The following is a 23,084-nucleotide window of genomic DNA, read 5'->3' on the forward strand; positions in this document are numbered from 1 at the left end:
TTTTATGCCGCGTATCACCTCTTTGTGGAACTAGCTGCCAGTAAAAGTATTTGCTTTAAGCTTTCAAGTAGAGAGCGTGCAATTCTCTCAAAGGTTGGCAACCATCACTCACTTTTAATAAAGCTAACCGCCACTCGTTCGCATGCTTGGCCCATAAAAAGTATCTACTAGGCAAGCGTTCGAAATTCAGACCCCGGTTAATAAGGGTAAGATTAAGAATCGTGACTCAGCTCTAATAATGTCACCCATATGTCAAAAACGTATCAGATTCAGTAATTTTACAGTAAGAGAATTGAAGTTTGACGACTCATTGGTCTAGTTGTTAGTACCCCTGACTGCGAATCCATGGGTCCCGGGTTCGATGCCGGCTGAGACGAACATCGATGTGATGAGCATTTGGTGTTGTGCTTAGGTCTTGGGTGTTTAAATATGTATTTATATGTATGTATATCCGTTGCCTAGTACCCATAACACAAGCTTCACCAGCTTAGCATGGGACTCGGTCAATTGGTGTGAATTGTCTTTAAAAAAAAACCGAAAAGAGCGAGAGAATCATGAACGAGGCATACACACGTCTACCTCTATTTGACTGATATCACAAACAAAAGACTTGCGCCATCCTTTCGTCATTTGTTTTACGATCTTAAATAGGATGTTCCATAATCAAATTAATAATGCATACTATATCGTGTAACTGATTACCTACGATTCGGTAAGCTGGTTTAGGATACTGGCGAAAGGTACCGTCACGGCTTGAGACTACCTGTCACCTGTCTACATATTCTCATGTTACAATATTTATTACATGTAATGCATATACAGTAGTGTATGCGGTTATGAGCTTTATAACTTTATGAATAGAGGCTAGATTGCTGTAGAGTACCCCTGTGATGTGTTATGTTAGAAGAGATTGCGTATATAACAAAATAACGACAAAATCAACAATTGAATTTATTATTATCAAAATATATTTTTCTTATAAAAGCTCCTTATAAAAATTTCCTTTAGTTTTGATTGATTATTTTTCCGACCCAAATATCGGCCAATAGAATTGCACCATTCGACGTCACGTGGTACAACCTACATGGTATTATACTGATAATTTTTTGTGAAAATTTTCTCTGGTCGTTGCTTCAAGAAAAGTATTAAGTAGTTGTTTTATTCATTATGAAATTCTTATTTGTTAACTGTACATTTCGTCTCATGGTGCAATTCTATTGGCCGACATTTGGGTCGGAAAAATAATCCCCCGAATACCACACGAGCTTCTCTTGTGGTATTATAAGTGAGTATTTATAAAATAGTCAATATTAAGACAATTCAAACATATAATATAACGATTACAAAGAGGATTTTTTGCATCATATTAGTCTAAAATAAGGAAGCCATCAAGTTATCATATTTATTGAAAAATTCATTGAATTGTAACAAATACTATCTTAAAATTTAGAAGAATTCTTAAGTAACCCAGGCAACAAATTTAAAACTAAATGCCCACTAGGATCGAGGATAGAATCTGGCTAATGATGATGATGTACTGCCCACATCCAAAGCCGGGAAAGGCGGTATTTCATATATATGAAAATAGAAATACTACAAAACACAAACAATATGTTTATATAGGTTAACCAATTCAAAAGGGCATTAAAGATACATATCAGAATGAGAGTAGACTAAAATTGGGACGCCTAATGGCGACGTGTATCTCGTTCGTATATACATATTAAGTTTCTCATGTAAATAAATTTTTGTAATCTATATATATAAAAATGAAACCTATTTTCCGTTGTCACGACATAACATGAAAACGGCTTGACCGATTTGTCTGATTCTTTTTTTATAATATTCCTTGAAGTACGAGGATGGTTCTTACGGAGAGAAAAATTAAAAAAATTGAGTGAAAATGTCTAAAAAAACACTTTTGTCACAAGTCAAATTGAACTTTAATACCATAGCATAAAGTTCAAGTGTTAGTGGAGGGGTTCCGGGAAGGTAAATTTTAATTTTTTGACATAATGTATTTGTTGTCTTATCAACTTTCTTTTTTTTTAAAAATAAAGAATCGACTGTTAGGCGGTACGATGTTCGCCAGGCCAGCTAGTAAGAAATAAAGTTTGTCAAACATTTATATTAAAATTCCCGTAACTTATACCACAAATGTCTTGAATCTTTCGTGAAGCGACGCCTCTGGGAGCGCGGTCTTGAATTCCTCGCACCGCGCCCGCCTGGGACGTTACGGTACAACAGGTAATGGAAAATGGGTTTAGTAGCTTCCTCATCTGAGTACTAAGTAATATAATCGACAAGAGTTAATAATCTGTTAAATTATGAACACAGGTGTCTTATTCATATGCCCGTGATAGTGATAATGAACTCGCTGACCCCGCGGACTTCATTTCGCCTTTTTTAAAGTGAAACTTCTTTAGGCGCATGAGGGTAAAATTTTTAAAACGTCACGAAGATGTGCAGCGTTTTTATCGAAGAAAAGGGAGAGAGCGATTGAGAGAGAGTGAGAAAGGTAGATCGCGATAAAATACACGCTATTGGTTGATGTATTCGTTTAGTAGTTACATATTAGAACTATAGATTTCAATTCAGTCGCATAATGTCTTGTGCAGTAAACACAGATTTTTTATTAATTTATATTATCATTAGCATGTAAACAATGTAATTATAGATAAGGGAGTGATCATATACTGGAACATGATCATCTATTGGGGCTTTTACCTTAGTAACAATTAATTAACAAAGAAGTTTCACTTCTGACGTGTGAACTTTGTACCACGCACTTTTTTCTCTTAGCCTACCCTTTTAGTAGCTACATACCATTATGGAACATTTGCTATGCTGCCCCATAGATAATGTTTGCTTTTCTGCAATAAAATTATAAGTACTAAATGTAACTATATTTTCCATTATTTGTCTCTCCATAAAAACCTCCTCAGATTTCAAGGAATAAATAAAAAGTAAAACTCGAATTGGTCCAGTCGTATTTGAGGTTGGCGCTTATAAATTTTTTTACGATTAGTTTTTTTTATAGATTGGGAAAAATTCATATCAGTCATATTTATTTATTTGACCGGTGACACCTTAGATTTCTGTATTGGATTCTTTATGAATGATCTGTCTTCTGAGCCTGACACGCCATCACATAGTCGAGGTCCGAACGGGCGGCTTGAAGTATGAAGAACTAGCGACTAAGCCAACACACACAGCGATACCTTATGGAAATATAATGGTTCTCGGCTTAATTTAATAGGTTTTGTAATCGACAAAGCAGTCGTATTTGCTTATTATATATAGGAAAGGTTCATGAGATTCTATTTATTTTTAGCTTTTTGTTTTAATAACTGCTTCATTTGAGTTTTTAAAGAGTTAGTGAGTTTTAAATTGTTAATGTCAATCAAACTTCTGGTTTCAAGAGCTGTCAGTGTCAGTGTCTTTCTGTATGAAGTTTGACATATTCATTCTCAGTGCTCAAGACGAGATTGTGACTAGAGATACGAATTAGAATATAGATTTTAGCCTAATACATATTTGCCAAACCCAATTTTCAAACTAGTAAAAATATTTATCTAAATATAAACGTTTTCAATTCATATATAGAACTAGCAAAATAAAATAATAAATCTCAGTTATTAAATTGCTGTGATACTCAATATACTTTATACAATTTTCATCAAAGGGTTACCTGGTAATTTTCTAAGAAAATCGAGTTCTTTTGATGAAAGTCTTGTAATGACGTTCCAGAAGTGTCAGAGCTTGCACAAAGTTCTATTGAAGTTCTATAGAACAAAGATTATATTACAGTGCCACATACTTTTCTTGATCGGTGGCTGAAAATGGTACTACCGTCGCCATTTTGAAATATCAGACTGACATTGTCAGTTAGCTGTAATTTCTTGGTGGTACAATAAATAATTTTACTATCTAACAACATCTAATAAAAATCCAACTATATGTATTTATTCTTATTCTTTGCATTATTAATTATAATGGAAAATATTTAATTATCAAACGGTTCTGATTGCTAGGCTATACTTATCATATCAGTTGTTCCTAAGTTGGTGTCACATTTATTTACAGTTCTACTGTATTATTTATTTATTATATACATGTTTTATTAAGACATTTCAATAAACTATTAACTCAGCCTGCATGACTTTAAATTATTCCCCTTATAATAGTTAATTTTTATTTACTGTCATCTATGACTGCGACGCTCTAACGGCCAAGAAAAGTATGTGGCCCTGTAAGTGCCTGTGCGTTTGCCATTTGTCATTGTGTAAACTGGCAGCTTATGACAGATGGCAAATGCGGAAGAAAATGTGCTAAGTTTAATAAACGCGTAGATATATAGCATATTATGTGTTTGTTATTTGTCAATGTGACAACTGACAGTCTATGACAAATGGCAACTACAAATATGTGTCAAATATTTTGAACTCCAAATAAACAAAACAAATGTTTGTGTTTAGTCCATATTGTAGATTTTTATGTAAATATATAGAAAGCAATAAAATTAAAGTGTAATATATAAATATATATATAAATTATTCGTAAATAGGAAATAGTAGGTATTTAATAATGTTATTACTCATATTTGTGTTATCTATGCTGTCTTAAAACTAACAATCGAATTTCAACTTTTTTAAATTATTATTTTCACCGATTAATCTCCTTCGTGCCTTCTCCATCTACACGACACTGGCGAAGTACCTTGTGCCCAGTTGGCACAAATAAAAGCCATTAAAACAAAAAAAAAAACAACAAAACTACGGTCAACAAACACAAACATGGACATGGACATGTTTCCAGATTGAAATGATTCCGTAATATTATTTAAAACGTGTAAGCAAGGATTTTATTTTTGCATTTTCCGTCAAAAAATGCGTGCGTATTTTGAGACCGTTGGGTTCCACAAAAGATGGGAACGGAATTTTATTTATATTGTTTTTGACACTCCAGAACTAGATAACTACAATTGCTCGAATTTAGATTCTAATTCGAATTACAAGTGAAACGCATAGCTGTCTAAAGGGAGCTCTTTTATGTTACGATATCGGTTCCCGATAATTGTAATTTTTAGGGTAGACAGAAGAAAATACCAAATCTGTTCAGATGTTATGATGAATTATAATTTTACCCTTTTTGTTTGTAAAGTTATATTTTATAAAAATAAGCAATTTATGTGTCGGTGGTACATTCGTAACAATAATGTTTGAAGACAAAATGAACTCTCTTAAATTAAATTAAAAAAAATCAAACTAAAACTGTGTTTATTTAAAAAAGAAACAAAAACATCGGTGATCGGAAAATATAACACAGTTTTAGTTTAAAAATCTTTTAATATTTTGTAAGCGTTTTCTGCATCTATTACAAATCTGTATCTATTTCCACAGACAGATTTAAGCCTACAATTTACATTGATGAAAACTAGATGGCGCTTTATTTTTATAGACAAATCGTATCGGTGTCGGTACGTGTCAAAACTCACACGCATACCTAATGACCCTTCAAGAGTTATACATAATTGCGCGTCCGACATTCCGGCATTATTAAATACGATAGTTCACATCGAGCAGTAAATTATTTACGCCGACGGCCGCTGACAGCACTCACTAGGAGAACCCTGTAGTGCTTTAGGGGTATTTCACACCGTACATTTCGAGTAGGTTTTGTTGATTTACATAACAATTGAGAGTAAATTAAGTTATTAACCACAATTTATAAATGGTTAAGTGGGTATTGCATTTTCACATATGGAGATTTTTATGTCTATTTCTAATAAACATATGCACATATCTGAGGCGAAGTCTATATAAATGAGTGGTATAAAGCATTAACACCACTTGTCAAAAGTCCTTTTGGATGTCATTTTTTTGACGTTTGTAAGTATTCTTACAAAATATGTCAAAATACTTTTTGATGTTCTTTCTCTAATAAGAAAACACTAAAGTCAACATAAATTTATATTAAAACTAGCTGACCCGACAAACTTTATTTTGCCATGTTTATTATTTCTAAGAAACATTGTTTTAGTTCATTAAAATAACTATCTGCTATAATAAAAATAGGGGTTGATCGTAGATAGGTGAAAATTAAGGGTTGCGTGTATTTTTGTATGATACAACATACAAAAATACACAAACCCCTAATCACTTAGGGGTTTGAAAGATAGATAGTAGCCGATTCTCAGGCTTAATAAATATGCATAAAAAATTTCATAAGAATCGGTTGAGTCGTTTCGGAGGAGTATGGGAACGAACATTGTGACACGAGAATTTTATATATAGAGATTTATTATTCGTGTAATAACTTTTTTTTACAGAACAGTGAGCCAACGGGCAGGACCTGTTAAGTCTTAATGTTAACGTGGACGCTGCTCATGGACCCTCTCAATGCCTCGCGAGTGCGTTGCAGCTTATAAAATCTATGTATACCAAATTACAACTTCTAATTCTGATTAGGACAATTCTATCTTCCATCTCGATCGAATACAAAACTGCCAACCTCCCGAACTCCAGCATTAAACATGTATTACTTAAAAGGTTTAAGTTAATGCTAATAATAATAACAAGATGTATACGTCACTTAACCCTTTTGCAGGAGTATATAACATGGTAAAGCTTTTAAGCCATCGGTCATGGCGGGTATTTCGATGAAAAGTAGCCACTTAACGTCAACTGCCAATCCATGTTAAGAAACGTCATATTCTGTCAAAGATTATTCGAATTACGAATCTTTTTTTCTTAGACCAAGAAGGTTTTAAGTAATTCGTATGATCTGTGTCTTAAAATTAGATTTATGTTATGTTTTTCGCTATTGTAACATATAGGCACGTTGCTAAACCTAAGTCTAATTATATTATAAATGCAAGTGTGAATCGTTTGTTATCAAATTCTGTTTTACGTTGTTAGCGGCTATTTGTTGAATTTCTATATAATACTACGAAATAACATCACGCTAGTGGAGAACCTGTCATATAAGTTTTTTTGTTCTAAGTTTTCAATTAAGATATTTGCCATTTTCAAATATGAAAAATATCTCATCTCAAAATAATTGACAACAACATATTTCTTCATATTAAATATTACTTATGTCCATATTCTAATAAGTCGTTTCTCAAGTCTCGTCTTGAACGCTGTGAAATATGTCAAACTTCATACAGAGATAATGGTTTGACAGCTCTTGAAACTAGATTTTGGTATGATTGAGGTTCTATTGTTAAAGTAAAATGTTTAATTTTACGATACAGATAATTTAAAAAAACTCGAGTTTTGATGCCATTAAAATTTGTGTTTTTATCTGTGATCTTCCTTTAGTGTTTCCTTACTGACTTGACTGTATGTCGGTGCGTAAAAAACTGTCTGTTGTTTATGGTATTACCAACATTTTAATTATTGGCCCGTTTTTATTTCATATTTTTTAAACTAATATTTAAGGAGTTTAAAAAATATAAACAAAAAGAAATCATTAAGTCAGGTCCAGTCTGACTAAGGCATATCTATATTTTTTTAATCTTTATATCACTGTATTGGGCAACATTAATCGGCATTTATTACTTAACTCTGAACATGATATCACGGAAATGTATTTTATACTTGTGTCTAACTACAGTTCAATGTTTCTCCATCGGAAACGAATTTAGAGTCGGTGAGATGCTCCCCAAAGACTTCTCTCGAGCTATAGTGGATTTAGCTGCCGGATTACCGACCAGAGCCATAACTATTGTTAGAGGGAATTCAACCAATATCAGGTAATGCATTGGGGTTATACCTGGTATGAAATTAACTATATTTACCGCCATTTTATTTATCACGAGAGCAACGCTAGACGAACGTCTTTTAAATTAAGAATAAAACAGAACCAATTGTCAAGGTTATTCTGGTTCTCGACCTCAACAAATAAACAACAATAAATGCGAAATTCGTCTCGAAAGAGATGAAATTGTATAATAATAGACTTTAGTGAAAAGAGGGCAATTAGACTGATTTCGGTTTTAATGGGGGTTAAAATTTCTTTTGAGCTAGTAACCTTGCAAGTGTACAAAATGTTAGTGTTATAATATATTTAATAAATAGTAATAATTGTATAATTGCACATTTAAAACTGGTTTTAAACTCTCGCTCACGTGATTCGGACAAAACTATAAAACCAGCAAAATATTGCAAATTTAAAATTCACGGCAATATAATATAAGGTTCATATGACACTCTTTTAGTTATATGAAATGCTCTATATACGTAAATATTATTACAATCGCATTTATAAAGAAATTAGACTTGTAGTATAAAAATACATATAATTTACACGACCAAATTAAGAAGTATCGTAAATTCGTTTTACCATTGTTGTATACATTTTGCCTTTTTTATAAAGGTGGTAACATCTAAAGAGTTACATTTCAATGTAATGAATTTAAATGACCATTTAAATAACGTCAAAAAGATATTATATTCAATGTTTATTTATCAGCACAGAAAATAATTTTGGAAATATATTAAGTTTAGTTGATGAATAGTTTTGGTGGGATATTTACGAATAAATATTTACAGAAGACAATATTAAACTGTATTAATTTATAGTAGGAGAACGTGAATGATAAAATACTAAAATATATTTTACTAACTCTGTATTTAATTTTTATACACTTAACGTTCAAAACACATATAGAACAATGTCATGTCAATGTCAATCGTATAAATAAATTTAAAAAACTCGCTCAGTTTTAAATTTAATAATAAAAAAATATATTTCATCTTCTCTATCGCAATTTTTTTAAATAAAAACAATAATTTATAAATTGTATTTTTCTATAAGGAAATAATGTACAAAATTATATTAATTTCATTACGGTACTAAGTGTCACCAAACAAGTTTCATCAATAATTATTATTTTTAAATTATAGAACGCGTCGGTGCGCAATATGCCATCTTTTAATTGTCTGTGGCAGAATATGCGTGGTGACGTGTGGAGGTTTGGCGCCATTATTGTTTTTTTTGCACAGAACAGCTAGATTTGTTTCTTATTTTTCTGTTCATGTTCATTTCATGAGACTTAGTTTGCTTTGAAATGTATTATATTTGTGATTGTTAATTATATTACTAATGGTACTAAAATTATCGTATTCCTCTATGAATAGAGTTTAGTGTTCATTACAGAAAATATTTGTTTCTGTAGTCTGCCGACCTTTAGACAAGTATTAATTGAGTATATATATACTCTTTGGTGTTTGTTAATAGATTATATTAAGAATGCAAACAAACGAAAGTTGAATTACAAATTTTGTGAATGTAATCCTGTACCTTTTAACGTTTAAAAGTTTATTTCAGTTCATTGTGTAATCCAGTTAGTGAACTAAAAATCAAACGAATTTTTACAAAGCGGATAACAAACTTATGTTATTGAATAATAAAATAGGATTTACATTTTTCAACCATTACTATTAACGTATATTATACGTGGGATGTTAAACTAACAGAATATTTTAGATATGTTATTTTAATTAACTGTAAAGTTCCTCTCTTAGTTCTTAAATATTGTACTACGAATTATTTTCAAAAAAAATTTAAACTACAATTTCGTCGAATATGTTTTGTATAATGAATCACATTCGTTTTCTTTCTAGAATCAAATTTAATCATTATTATTAACATATTTTTGTTTTTTTATTAGAATTTCTCTTTCTTTTGGTAACTTTATTAGTTTTGATTATTTAATAGGAATATTATATTTAATAGAACTTTTTTTTTAGAAATAGCTTTTTTAATTTTAATTTTTGAGACGTTTTAGGTCGCAGAGCCGGCGGAGTGAAACTTTTCTTCATAATTATTTTAATATCGTGTTAATTATTACAAAACATTTTTTTTTAATAAAAACATGACTTATAACGGGTTTGTGACATGATACGATAAGATCGTTACGTAAGCCATAAATCGTAGACAAAGGGACATTCAGAGTCGAGTCTTATCTAAAAACGTATTTGATTTTTACAATTTTTTGTTTTAAAAAACTGTGCCGCAATCAGTGGTTTTGGGCCTGAAATTTCTGTATATATTTTTTTATTTCCGTTGTCGTCGACTTTTTGGGTGTAAGACTAGTTTTCTCACCCAGATCTCGCTCGTTTTCCTTCATCGTTGGACTGTTTACAGTGTGCGCAGAGGAAAGGTCCACTGGCCAAGAAGTTTTTACATGGTAAAAAGCAGTACGATGCCAACTAACCGTGCATATATTTTTTTTTTTCAGTACAGATGTTGTAGATAATCTAATATATGCGTTAAGTAATAACAATATTGGAGTTGTTTATATGGACTTCAGAGCAAATAACAGCAAAAGCACCGTAAGAATAATCTTAAATATATCTCTATATAATTAAAATTATGATCGTGTCACAATGTTCGTTCCCATACTCTTCCAAAACGGCTCGACCGATTCTTATGAAATTTTTTATGCATATTCTGTTAGTCTGAGAATCGGCTACTATATATCTTTCAAACCCTTAAGTGATAAGGGGTGTCCATCCCAATATTTTTTTTAAATTTTTGAACAATTTTTTTTTTTAATTTGTTTATGATACAACTTACAAATATACACACAACCCTTAATTTTCACCCCTCTACAATCAACCCCTAATTTTTATTATAGCAGATATTTATTTTTATTGAACTAAAACAATGTTTCTTAGAAATAATATACATGGCAAAACAACGTTTGTCGGGTCAGCTGAAATGTACTACATTTATAATAGTTTTCGAAGCTTTCAAATTAATGTGTCAAAAAAATAATACTATATTTTTACAGTATTATGAACATCAAAGAAAAGGTCTTGACACATCTGAAGAACGAACAAGTTTCATACTTTGTGAGGCTTACGAATGCGAAAATATTATTTCTGAGGTATTTACTGTTTATTTTATAGGCGAGAAATTAGTATTAAAATATATAATATGTCAGAGTTAAATACAATCATTTTCATACGTTAAATATAACTTTTATTTTGTTTTATTTGTTTTATTTTTCGTACCTATATAATATTGTTTATCTATGTAATCTGTTTTGGCTTTCTGTACTGTCTAAGTGTTTTTTAAATAATATTATGTATGTTAGCTGTAAGATTACTTATAATTAAATAAATAAATAACTAATAACATTTATTAGCCATGACTAAATTCGTAAAAAGAATTTACGGCGAAAGGCTAAAATTAAATAATAATTGGTAAATTGAGTATCGTTAATACAAACCAAATTGAATTTAATACTCGAACAAATGAATGCAGATATATTTATTTTTATTATTTTATATTCGAAATATATATCTCTCATTTCCTTTTTCCAAATGCCGTCTGCAAAAACCAACCTAGGAGTTCAGGCATTTCTCATTCGAATTCTTCGCAAATATAACATATTACGTAATAAACACTACTTATCCTTATAGGGCTTAATATATTCGGTGGGCTGATCAATTAAAAAAAAGAATTGTTAAGTGCCTATATGATCCGCTAATTTATAGTAAAATCTAAAATTGGTAATGTAATTTTTTTTTATAATGTTTAATTTTTTGTAACTTTTATATTTACCATAATTGTCATGTATTTTAGAAAATATAGCTTGTTACATATACTGTAGATATAGAGCGTCTTAAACTCGCATAGTTAAAATCATACAATGTTTAACTGAAAAAGTTCTTAAAATAAAAGTTCCGTGTAAAACTGCAATTACTATAAATCGAGGTACACCTTTTTTATATTGTAAAGTTCTAAGATAAAAGTTTGTTGCCAGTTAACAGATATAAATTTCATCCACCGTTCGATGCTATATATTTTCTACTGGGAACACGGGGCAGTTAGTACAAAGTTTTGCGACAGTATCGAAGAAGCCATGAGAGTGGTCGTTGTTACTCGAAGGAAACGTGTGTAAGTATTTTCTTGTATTTTATTACTTTCAGACCATTAAAACCACGAAAGATGTAGCAAACACACGTAATAATTGGGTGTAACAACCCTTTATTGACAAAAGATTCCTTAAATAATATTGTTTCGTAGCAAGTGGGTGTCAGCCTACTATGACTGACAAATGTCGTCTATTAAAGTGATTTTGTAAAGCAAATGTACTATACATTAAAAAACGTAGAAACACAAACACGTTTATAATACTACTTCGATATTATTTATTATATATATTATCTAATATATAAAATTTTCGTGTCACAATGTTCGTTCCCATACTCCTCCGAAACGGCTCGATTGATTTTTATGATTTTTTTATGCATATTCAGTTAGTCCGAGATTCGGCTACTATCTATCTTTCAAACCCCTAAGTGATAAGGGATGTCCACCACAAAATATTTTTATATATTTCTCTTATGATACAGCATACAAAAATACATATATAACCCTTAATTTTAACCTACCCTCTACGATCAACCCCTATTTTTATTATTGTAGATAGATATTTTATTAGATAAAAAAATGTTTCCTAGAAATATTCATCATGGCAAAACAAACGTTTGCCGGGTCAGCTAGTATTATATATATTATTTAAAAAAAAAACAGTGGCGCTACAACTTCTAAGATCTCGTCTCAGATTTCTGTATATGTTAGATGCTGATTACCTTCTTAGGCTGACACACACCGTCAAGTTTTTGTGTCTCAGACATACTGAAGAAGAGTCGCTGAAACCACTAGACCGACACTGCTCTCTCCTTGCAAAATAATAAATGTCACAATAATTCTTGACAAAAGTTATTGCTTCACGTGTAAAAGTATTAAGAAAGTAATTAAAATAGCAAAACATTATCACCTTTTATCATACGAAATAAGTCTAATTGTAATTAAATGACTACCTCAACTATTTTATGATTTCAATCCCTACGAAAAATCTAGCTTCTCAAATAAAAAGACAGTACAAACAAAACAAAAGCAACCTATAAACAACATTCCTAAGCGACTCTTAGTTTTCAAAGGAAAATTTTGTGCCAATTTCGGACCAAGCAAATTCAATAGACCATAAACATCGATACCTAATATTCAGTATAAAAGCCAGATAAATAATGACTTATCAAACCCAAAATACTCCTCCCTCTCTAACATGTTATTTTGCCATAAGAGTAAACGAGAAACAAATTAAACGCTAGCGAGTAAACGGCATATAAATCAATAGTATAAACCACATCGTAAATCAACGCAGCCGATACACTAAATTATAATGAATATGTGATTACCATTAAATCAACGACTATTATTATAATTTTAGCTGTTATTAATTATTTAGTTCGCCTATTTGTGTCACAAGTCGAGTTAAGTTCGGTGGCGGTTGTTGGAGGGATGTCCAAATAAATGAAAACTTAGTTCGAAGCTGTCTGTCTTTAATGGTTTAGAACAAGATCTTATAACTAACATAAAATTGGGGTTGCGACTCTGGACTAACAAAAACTATAACTTTATTTATGGGTTCTTAAAACTAAGTGACACAATCAATAATGTGTTTAAGTGATGTCGATTTACTGTACATTCTCAGAAACGAGAATGTTATATTATAATTTATGAATGTATGAAAAACTAAAGGGCTCATATCTTACTACGAAAATTAACGTTTTAACGACTGATTGGAACACGTCCGCCGCTGTGAAAACCGCTGTGTGAGTTCGAAAAGTGAGTTACAGAATAGCAAGGCAGTGCTTCCCGCGTCCAATTGCGATCACCAATTGTTTCGAGGTCCTTGACAACTCCATCCCACCAACGCCTCTGTCTGCCGGGTTTTCTCTTGCCACCGGGTTGTAAGGACCTTGGGGTTCTGCCGTTCGTTGCACATGTCCCAGCCACTTGAGCCTGTTGCATATTATGAATAGAAAATGAATTCATTGGAAATGAGTCTTCATAGAATTCATCCCAGCCTACCGTATAACGTGTATCCTTTGAATCGCCTTCCATTATACGCACACCTGCATTTATTATGTATAACCTTGACCCTGACTCTCAACCCGGTTGGATAGATATTCACAGCGGTATGAGATTAGAAGATTTTCTTAGAAATTTTACATATGGCTCAACAAGAAGCTTTTTTTATGTCGGAGATACGAACAAACGTTATAGAATACTAAGACTATAGTTTTGTCTTTTATTAACATAACTTTCACACATTTAAAGAAAACACTTTTTTTGAAACGGATTGAAGCTATGTACCCTTCATATTTTAGTCGATATCAACTCCGGGGAAATAAATACAGGTAATATAACTTTTTCTACAGATGTGATACTTTTTGACATTCAACACCTTTGTCTTTAGTCGCCGTGACCACGCACGCTGGCACGCGAAACGTCGGGAAAAAAATTAAAATAATGTAAAATAATTATAAGCTTATAATAATACATAGCTTCAATCCGTTAAAAAAGTGTTTTCTTTAAACACTAAGACTGTTAATGAACTTGACCTACGATTAAGCTATTCATTAGTATTATAGAAAATTAAGTCAACAAAATATTACTTACTAGCTGGCCTGGCGAACATCGTACCGCCTAACAGTCGATTCTTTATTTTTTTTAAATACTTATTCTGCTATTCGGGACACCGGTCTAGCTAGTAAGATAAAAAAAGAAAGTTGATAATGTTAAGAATTCCCAATAGTCGATTGATATTGTTTAAATACTTCTTCTTATTGTTGGTTTGTTGGCATCAGCCATTTAATGTCGACATTAGTCTACTGTTCAAAGGTTCCTGCTTGGTTAGACCGCTCAATCGAACTGAGGGCCACACCAACCAGTTCCTGTATTTAAGCAACCAGCATTTGTAATTCCAGTTTCGTGACATTTCGTGTACTCGTTCCACGACCGAACCCGAATCGACCACAGAGTCGAACGGCAGTCATAGGAACGAGTGTCAAAGATTACTTTAATATTTATAGTCATTGATTTAATATTTAAAATTATGATAAATAACGTTTAATAATAATAATGACTATGGAGTCATTATTATTATCGACCATTGAATAGTCATTTCGAAATTAACCATTCTTATTAACGGTTTTACACTAATTCATTTAATATGAAAATAATGACAATGGCAACTGACACTAACACCATTGATTCAAAATACTATCAAATTACTACAGACTATCAAATAGCCTGTTAATTTGTAGATCTTAACTGACTGGACTTTGAAGTTATTAATTAATGAAAATGGCATTAATTAAAAATAAACGTGATTTGAATAATAAATTTGTAAAATAATAATAAGTAATCACAAATTCATTACATTCGGCCGTCCGACTACGTGCGATCTCCCGACGCACGGTATATAATCATGGAAAGGTTTTATAAATTCAAATAAGTACACTAACAAAATATTTTAGTTTCATGTGAACTAATTGTAACCTATCTATACATTTGGTTTTAATCAATTATTCATTACATTCGGCTATTATTTGGATTCAGATTGATTTTGTGATAGTTCATTGTCACTTTTGCTACTTTGGCTATCAGACGTACTACTGCTGCTAGCTACTGCTTCTAAATTATCATTATGTTCGGACACATTTATTTTGATCCACGGCGAATCCTGTCTAGATTGAAGATTTACCGCCTCCAAGGAAAGTCTAAACATACCAAACTCGGTGCAATCCGTTACTACTTTCCACTATTTGAGATGCCTCTTCTAACTTTTGTACTGTAGAACGCGGCTTTTGTATGTAAAATTCTAGTCCTCTTTGTCTGAGGTTTTGGAGTCTATTAGATTAGAATTATGAGTTGTAACAGAATTATTAAATCAAACGTCGATCAAACACGTCGGGTTGCCAGGGTTACAATAAATAAGGGTCGTTTTGTTATTCAACCAATACACATCGATTATTGGTCAAAGAGGTGTTTATGCCCTGTGCAAGCTCTATTCACTGAATTACTATCACCTTGTTATAACGCATGTATAGTGATTTTTTATTAGTAAGACCGGATATTTATACGAACTTCTTGCCTCACTTCTGTACAGTTTGGATTAGACTCATTATTTATATCTAACATATTACTTGGGCTATCTTTCAATCTGGTTCCAAACAATGCTACCGTAGCTGTATTTTGAGTGGTGGAGTTAGTTGCATTATTAATTCCTCACTGAATTTTTCCTACACACACATGTCGCAGTTCCGTTCGTCCTCACCGTCAGAAAACTTTACAAGTGAGCTTAAGATCGTTTAATTATATCTTCCGGCTTGGCCGTTGGCTCTGAGACACACAACAGCATTCAAAACATGTTTAATACCATGAGTATCGCAAAAAGATTTAAAAGCTGATGAAGTGAAAGAGGTACCTCGATCTGATATAATTCGAGATGGTAAACCGAAGTCATAAAAATATTTAGCAATACCTTAACAGTTGTTTTTAGTCTTTGTATCCTTAGCAGCTCTTACAAACAAATACTTGGTAAATCCGTCCACTATGGTGAGAATGTAAATATTGCCGTTCTTGCTTTTGACAAATAGACCCAAGTGGTCAATGTGAATAGTGTGGACCGGAATGCTTACCCTCCCTATCGTATACAACTGACCATTCATATGTCGAGACGCGTTATCCTTATGCCTTTTGCGTGCCTATAGGCACACTTAATGCAAGACTTATCATACTTTTTAACAAATCTACGTAACTTAGGAAACCAGAAAACAGATTGAATCTTCTCGGTAGTCTTTGATATTCCTAGATGACCTGCGTCGTCGTGGTCAGATTTACACATTTGCCATCGAGCACTGCGAGGAATTACTAAACAGATCTTATCATCAACTCTCCTATACACTCACTGTTCTTAACTAAATAGTTTCTCCTAATATCTTTAGCTTCTCTATCAGACTCGGGCTTAAGAGTTTTATATATTCGGGATATCTCAGGATCTGACATTTGTAAAGTCAAGAGCCAGTTATCAGTGTCGATACTATAGACTGTAACTGTAGAATTATCGATAACCTCGGGTGTTAATTTCGTGTTACGGCTCAGTGCGTCCACATACCTAAGCCATGCGGATGCCTGGCCGGTACTCTATACTAAAATTGAATTCACTTGTTAAAAGCCACCACCTAGCTATTCAGGGTATTAAGTCGCGTTTCGTTAATGTAGTTCGAATAGCGTTACAGTCTGTTACAGTTTTGAACTCAATCCCCAACAAATATACCCTAAATTTCTTTAACGAACATACAATTGCAAGGGTCTCGAGTTCATAAGAGTGCAAGTGACGCTCCTCCGGGGCGGTTTACTGGCTAAAGTAAGCTATTGGCTTAAGAGCACGCGACTCCGGCCGCTATAGCATCAATATCCCACCCACGCCTAAAGAACTTGCATCCGTATGCAACTCAGTTTCAAAATTAGGATTGTATATAGCTAAAATTGGTCGGCCAATTAATTTATCCTTTAAGGTAGTAAACGAACGAAATTCTTTATCTGTCCATTTAAAACATTTCCCTTCTTGAGAAAGTTGGTTGGAGGCCTAGCTGTTTCACCGAAACTTTTGATAAATTTTCTAAAATAGCCTGCTAGTCCCAAAAACTGACGGACTTCATGTACGTTCTGAGGAATAGGAAACTCTTTTACAGCTAGAATCTTACTTTCGTTAGGACGTATGCCTTCTGCAGAAATCTCATAGCCTAGATAGTCAAGGGTATTACTGAAGAATCGGCATTTAGATAATTTTAAAGTGAGCCCATTTTGCCGTAACAACTTCAAAGCATTCTCTAACCTCTCAAATCCCTCCTCCAGGGTAACCGATGGCACAAGAATGTCATCCAATGCTAACTCATCAAGTTTATTACCCAGAAATCAGATCTAAAGACGTAAAGAATCTATTGCCACTAAGGTTAGTTAATTGATCATTAATTAAGTGATCATCGATTATCGGCAACGGAAAACAATCCTTCCTCGTTTTGTTATTGAGAGCCCTATAATCAACGGATAAGCGCTGTTCTCCTGTTTTCTTCCTTACCAATAAAATAGGACTGGCATAATTCTTGAATTGGACTCTTGTATAATGTCATTTTGCAACAAGTCATTTATTATCTCTTTCCGAAAAAGATAATCTATATGGTCGGTAAACTACAGGTTTCTCATCCAATAAGTCTATTCTCGTTCTAGTTGAGTTGTTACAACCATTTTCTCCTAGATTAAATGCAAAGCAGATAATTGAGTAAAAGTTAATGATCTACCTAATGCCTCTTTGTCAATTTGGGGACCAACATTTATGTCAGATATTAGTAAGGGCTCATATTCCGAATTACTTATTACTTTACATACATATTACTTTATTTACATAGGTACTATCTTTTTCAACAAAACAAGTTCCTTTAGCAATAGGGCATTTCTTGGATAATGTAAGATTTTGACAAGATAAATTTGTCACGGGCAAATAGCACTTTCCATCAACAACACTATAAACTCCCTGGTGCAAATAATGCACTTTCCTAGGCTCCATGAGGATAAAAATTACATTAAATAAGGTAAATGCAAGAAGTGCAAAACTACATAAAATATAAAATTACTTAGGCAAAGAATGGAACAAAACTAAGCAATCAAAACCTTTTGTAGACAATGAAAGGGACAATAACATAAAGAAAAGTGCTGAATCAAAGCTCAAAATATTGTTCAAGTACATAAGAAAAATATAATATTTGACAGTATAAACTGTGTTCAGATAATTTAATATGCCCCGTAGACTTAACCATGTTATTTCTAGCTTGTAAGTTGCATCATACCTGAGATGAACTTGATAAATGTCAATGTCTAGTCTACCTAGTCCTGCTTCGTTTCTAGGGTTCCTTTATTCTGTTCAAATTAAATTGTTAAAGATGACTCTGGCCTGGACCAACTGCAAACATCTTAATAACACACTGCACAAGATATTTTATATCAGTCTGTGACATATCTGCATTTGATTTTATTATTATTTTTGACCACAAGTACTTCAACAAGAAACAAAGTTAATTCATAAAATTATGTTATATGTATTATAATTACTTTAAAAATAAAGCTTTGTATTTTATAAGCTTTATTTCAGTTCATGATGTCAAAAATAACCAACAGAATAAAATCTATCTTAATAAGCACATTCCTATTAAATGAGTGAATTCTTTAAAGTTCACCCAATTCTGAGAAAACATGGACACCAAAAACATTCTGATATCCACATTTAGAATCTACAATACAAGCTTTATTTATGCTAAATTCTGTTGGCATTAAGGACATCAATAAATTCAAATTTTTAATTTACCTTTACACTGCTACAATAATTTGTCTTATGGTAGATAGGAGTTTAAAATTGCATAGTTTGTAACTTACTGCACAGGTAAACCCCAATGGTTATAATTGACTTCTCATAATACTTACTCGATGGAAATATATAATTTTAAAGTCTTCCTTAAAAAAAAAAGGCTTACTGGTAAAAGCTACTTCCTTGTGTCTGTAAATTACTCTTTACAAATTATGTATTATACATTTTCCTTGTACCTGTATTACTAAAGAATTTTCATATTAACACAATATTGTTCAATAAAATGCTCACAAGTGAGTGATAGAAGTAAACCAAATTCAGTTCATTCAATTCATGTTACTAAATTTTCTTATTTTTATTATAAATAAATCCATGAATATTTATTTATGATTATATGAATATTACAATGGTTCACTTTAATAACAAAAAATGAGTAACTCTTAATGTTCTTTTTTTTTTTTCTAGACACGACCTCTAGGATACTCACATGACTCATGATAGGCATACATAGCCTCTGGTAGCTGAAGCACACTTGGCTTCCTATTGTGGGCACACATAACCCTCTAACGACCAAGCACACATGGCTCGCTAGGCATACATAGCCTCTAGTAGCTGAAGCACACTTGGCTTCCTATTGTGGGCACACATAACCCTCTAACGACCAAGCACACATGGCTCAGTAGGCATACATAGCCTCTAGTAGCTGAAGCACACTTGGCTTCCTATTGTGGGCACACATAACCCCCTATCGACCAAGCACACATGGCTCGGCAGGCATACATAGCCTCTAGTAGCTGAAGCACACTTGGCTTCCCATCGTAGGCACACATAACCTACCAAGCACACATGGCCAATAGGCACACATCACCCATTAAGCACACATGGCTCGATAGGCATACATAGCCTCTAGCAGCTGAAGCACACTTGGCTTCCTAATGTAGGCACACATAACCTACTAAACACACATGGCTAATAGGCACACATCACCCATTAAGCGCACATGGCTCGATAGGCATACATAGCCTCTAGTAGCTGAAGCACGCTTGGCTTCCTATTGTAGGCACACATAACCTACTACGTACACATGGCTCGTTAGGCATACATAGCCTTTCAGTATGTAAAGCACACTTGGCTCTATAGGCGTACATAACTTCTAGTAGCCAAAGAAAACGTGGGGCGTTCGATTTCTATTTATTTATAGAAATAACATTAATAATCGTATAAAACACTTGTACGCACCTTAGATTGGGTCCTTATCGCACTTCTGAATTGTTAAGAATTCCCAATAGTCGATTGATATTGTTTAAATACTTCTTCTTATTGTTGGTTTGTTGGCATCAGCCATTTAATGTCGACATTAGTCTACTGTTCAAAGGTTCCTGCTTGGTTAGACCGCTCAATCGAACTGAGGGCCACACCAACCAGTTCCTGTATTTAAGCAACCAGCATTTGTAATTCCAGTTTCGTGACATTTCGTGTACTCGTTCCACGACCGAACCCGAATCGACCACAGAGTCGAACGGCAGTCATAGGAACGAGTGTCAAAGATTACTTTAATATTTATAGTCATTGATTTAATATTTAAAATTATGATAAATAACGTTTAATAATAATAATGACTATGGAGTCATTATTATTATCGACCATTGAATAGTCATTTCGAAATTAACCATTCTTATTAACGGTTTTACACTAATTCATTTAATATGAAAATAATGACAATGGCAACTGACACTAACACCATTGATTCAAAATACTATCAAATTACTACAGACTATCAAATAGCCTGTTAATTTGTAGATCTTAACTGACTGGACTTTGAAGTTATTAATTAATGAAAATGGCATTAATTAAAAATAAACGTGATTTGAATAATAAATTTGTAAAATAATAATAAGTAATCACAAATTCATTACAATAAGAAAACAAAAACATTATGTCAGAAAATAAAAATTTACCTTCCCGGAAGCCCTCCACTAACACTTGAACTTTATGATATGGTATTAAACTTCAAATTGACTTTTAAGTATTATTACGAATATTTTGTATGGGAATATAGTGTTGTTTTTAGACATTTTCACTCAATTTTTTGAAATTTTTCTCCGTAAGAACCATCCTCGTACTTCAAGGTATATTATAAAAAAACAATCAGACAAATCGGTCAAGCCGTTTTCATGTTATGTCGTGACAACGGAAAACGGGTTTCATTTTTATATATATAGATATAGATAGATTAGCCATATTTATTGTATAGGATTGTAAAGTCGCACTCTCTTTTGTGAACGTCATTGTAGGAAAAAAAAAACAAAAAAAAGTCGGTGGCTCAGCCTCAGAGGCAGTCCGACGCGGGGTAGGTCGACCGAGGCAGAGAGTGAGGTAGTCCCCGGGAAAACATATTACTAATATTATTATTTTTTTTTATTTTTATTGCTGTACTTCGCTAGCCTTAGTACCCTTTAACTTATATAAAGAAATTTCTTTAACATGTACTTGGTAATTTCTGTCATGTAAATATGCCCACAAAAGGAATTAAAACAATAAGTTACAGTTAATTTAACAAAATCTTAGTAAAAATGTTTCTTCGCAAGCAACACGCTTCGTCTGATTGCCGTTCGTTCCGACGTTATTTCTAAAAATTACATTTTTCTCAGAACCCAATACAAAGCTTCGGACAATCACGTATTTTGTAATTCAATTGGACGAAACACCGATTGGGAATTGGCTGGAGTATTTTTTGAGTACCAGCGTCCACCTTTATCACAATATTTACTTATAATAATTATTATTTATTTGCAAGAATAGAGTGAAGGTACAATGTAATTTTCTTTATATTCCGCCTCACACATTGGCGTGCAAAAGGGTTCTATATAATTTGGTACATTTTGATACATTATTATTACTACGACATTAAAGAAATAGATGTGCTTAAGCTTACTTTTTATGTTGATTTTATAAAAATTTAAAACTAAAGTTAACTTTAACTTTTAACTTTTTAAACAAAATTAAGACTTCTAATGTAGGTTACCTTTGTGTAGTTCTTTTTCATGAAGGTACCTCATAATTTACTGAATATGAGAAAAATCTAATAATTTCTTAGAATATTAAAAAAAAAACTAAAAATAAATCAGTGGCGCTATAACCTCTTTAGGTCTTGGCCTCAGATTTTTGAATCTGTTTCATGATCATTTTTGAATCTAATAGGCAAGTAGGTGATCAGCCTCCAGTGCCTGACACACGCCGTCGACTTTTTGGGTCTAAGACATGTCGGTTTCCTCACGATGTTTTCCTTCACCGTTCGAGCAAATGTTAAATGCGCATATAGAAAGAAAGTCAATTGGTGCACAGCCGGGGATCGAACCTACGACCTCAGGTATGAGAGTCGCACGTTGAAGCCACTAGGCCAACACTGCTCTAAAAAAACTAACAATCACGTAATTTGCAACTACACATTGAAGTATTTCCGAACCAATTCAGCTTAAGATCCCTAAGTTTAAGGTTCAAGAAAGTACCGTACAAACTCTTAAAAAACCTGCAGAGCACGAGCCTTCTGACAGTGTGTGTCCATGGGCGGCAGTATCACTTTACATCAGATGAGCCCGGGTTCTGTAAAAAAACAATTTTCTGATTCAAAATTCAATTTATAACTGTACTGTCTAGAAAGTGCTTTAAATTTACATAATACATATTAACAGTAACTAGTTCTAATTAAAACGAATTTTACATAATTATTATTAATTAGAAAAATATGTGTGTATTTACAAAACATCAAAAAAGGCTTTATTTATATCTGTGAACGAGCTAAGAAATTATTACTATTCATTAGTCCCATAATGCCTGTTGTAACATC

The 23,084-nt window shown here is 32.6% G+C and overlaps 1 protein-coding gene across 1 annotated transcript in view; it reads left to right on the forward strand.

Moving 5' to 3' along the window:
- The first annotated feature begins 10,256 nt into the window (after positions 1-10,256).
- LOC125056864 (ionotropic receptor 40a) overlaps positions 10,257-23,084 on the forward strand; it is a 28,320-nt gene continuing 15,492 nt past the window's right edge. The window contains exons 1-3 of the mRNA XM_047660182.1: positions 10,257-10,343; positions 10,805-10,900; positions 11,783-11,916. Coding sequence (XP_047516138.1) covers positions 10,311-10,343; positions 10,805-10,900; positions 11,783-11,916 — 263 coding nt within the window. The 5' untranslated portion in view covers positions 10,257-10,310. The remainder of the gene's footprint in view (positions 10,344-10,804; positions 10,901-11,782; positions 11,917-23,084) is intronic.

Source organism: Pieris napi, chromosome 15 (genome assembly GCF_905475465.1).
Source record: "Pieris napi chromosome 15, ilPieNapi1.2, whole genome shotgun sequence".
Lineage (NCBI taxonomy): Eukaryota > Metazoa > Arthropoda > Insecta > Lepidoptera > Pieridae > Pieris > Pieris napi.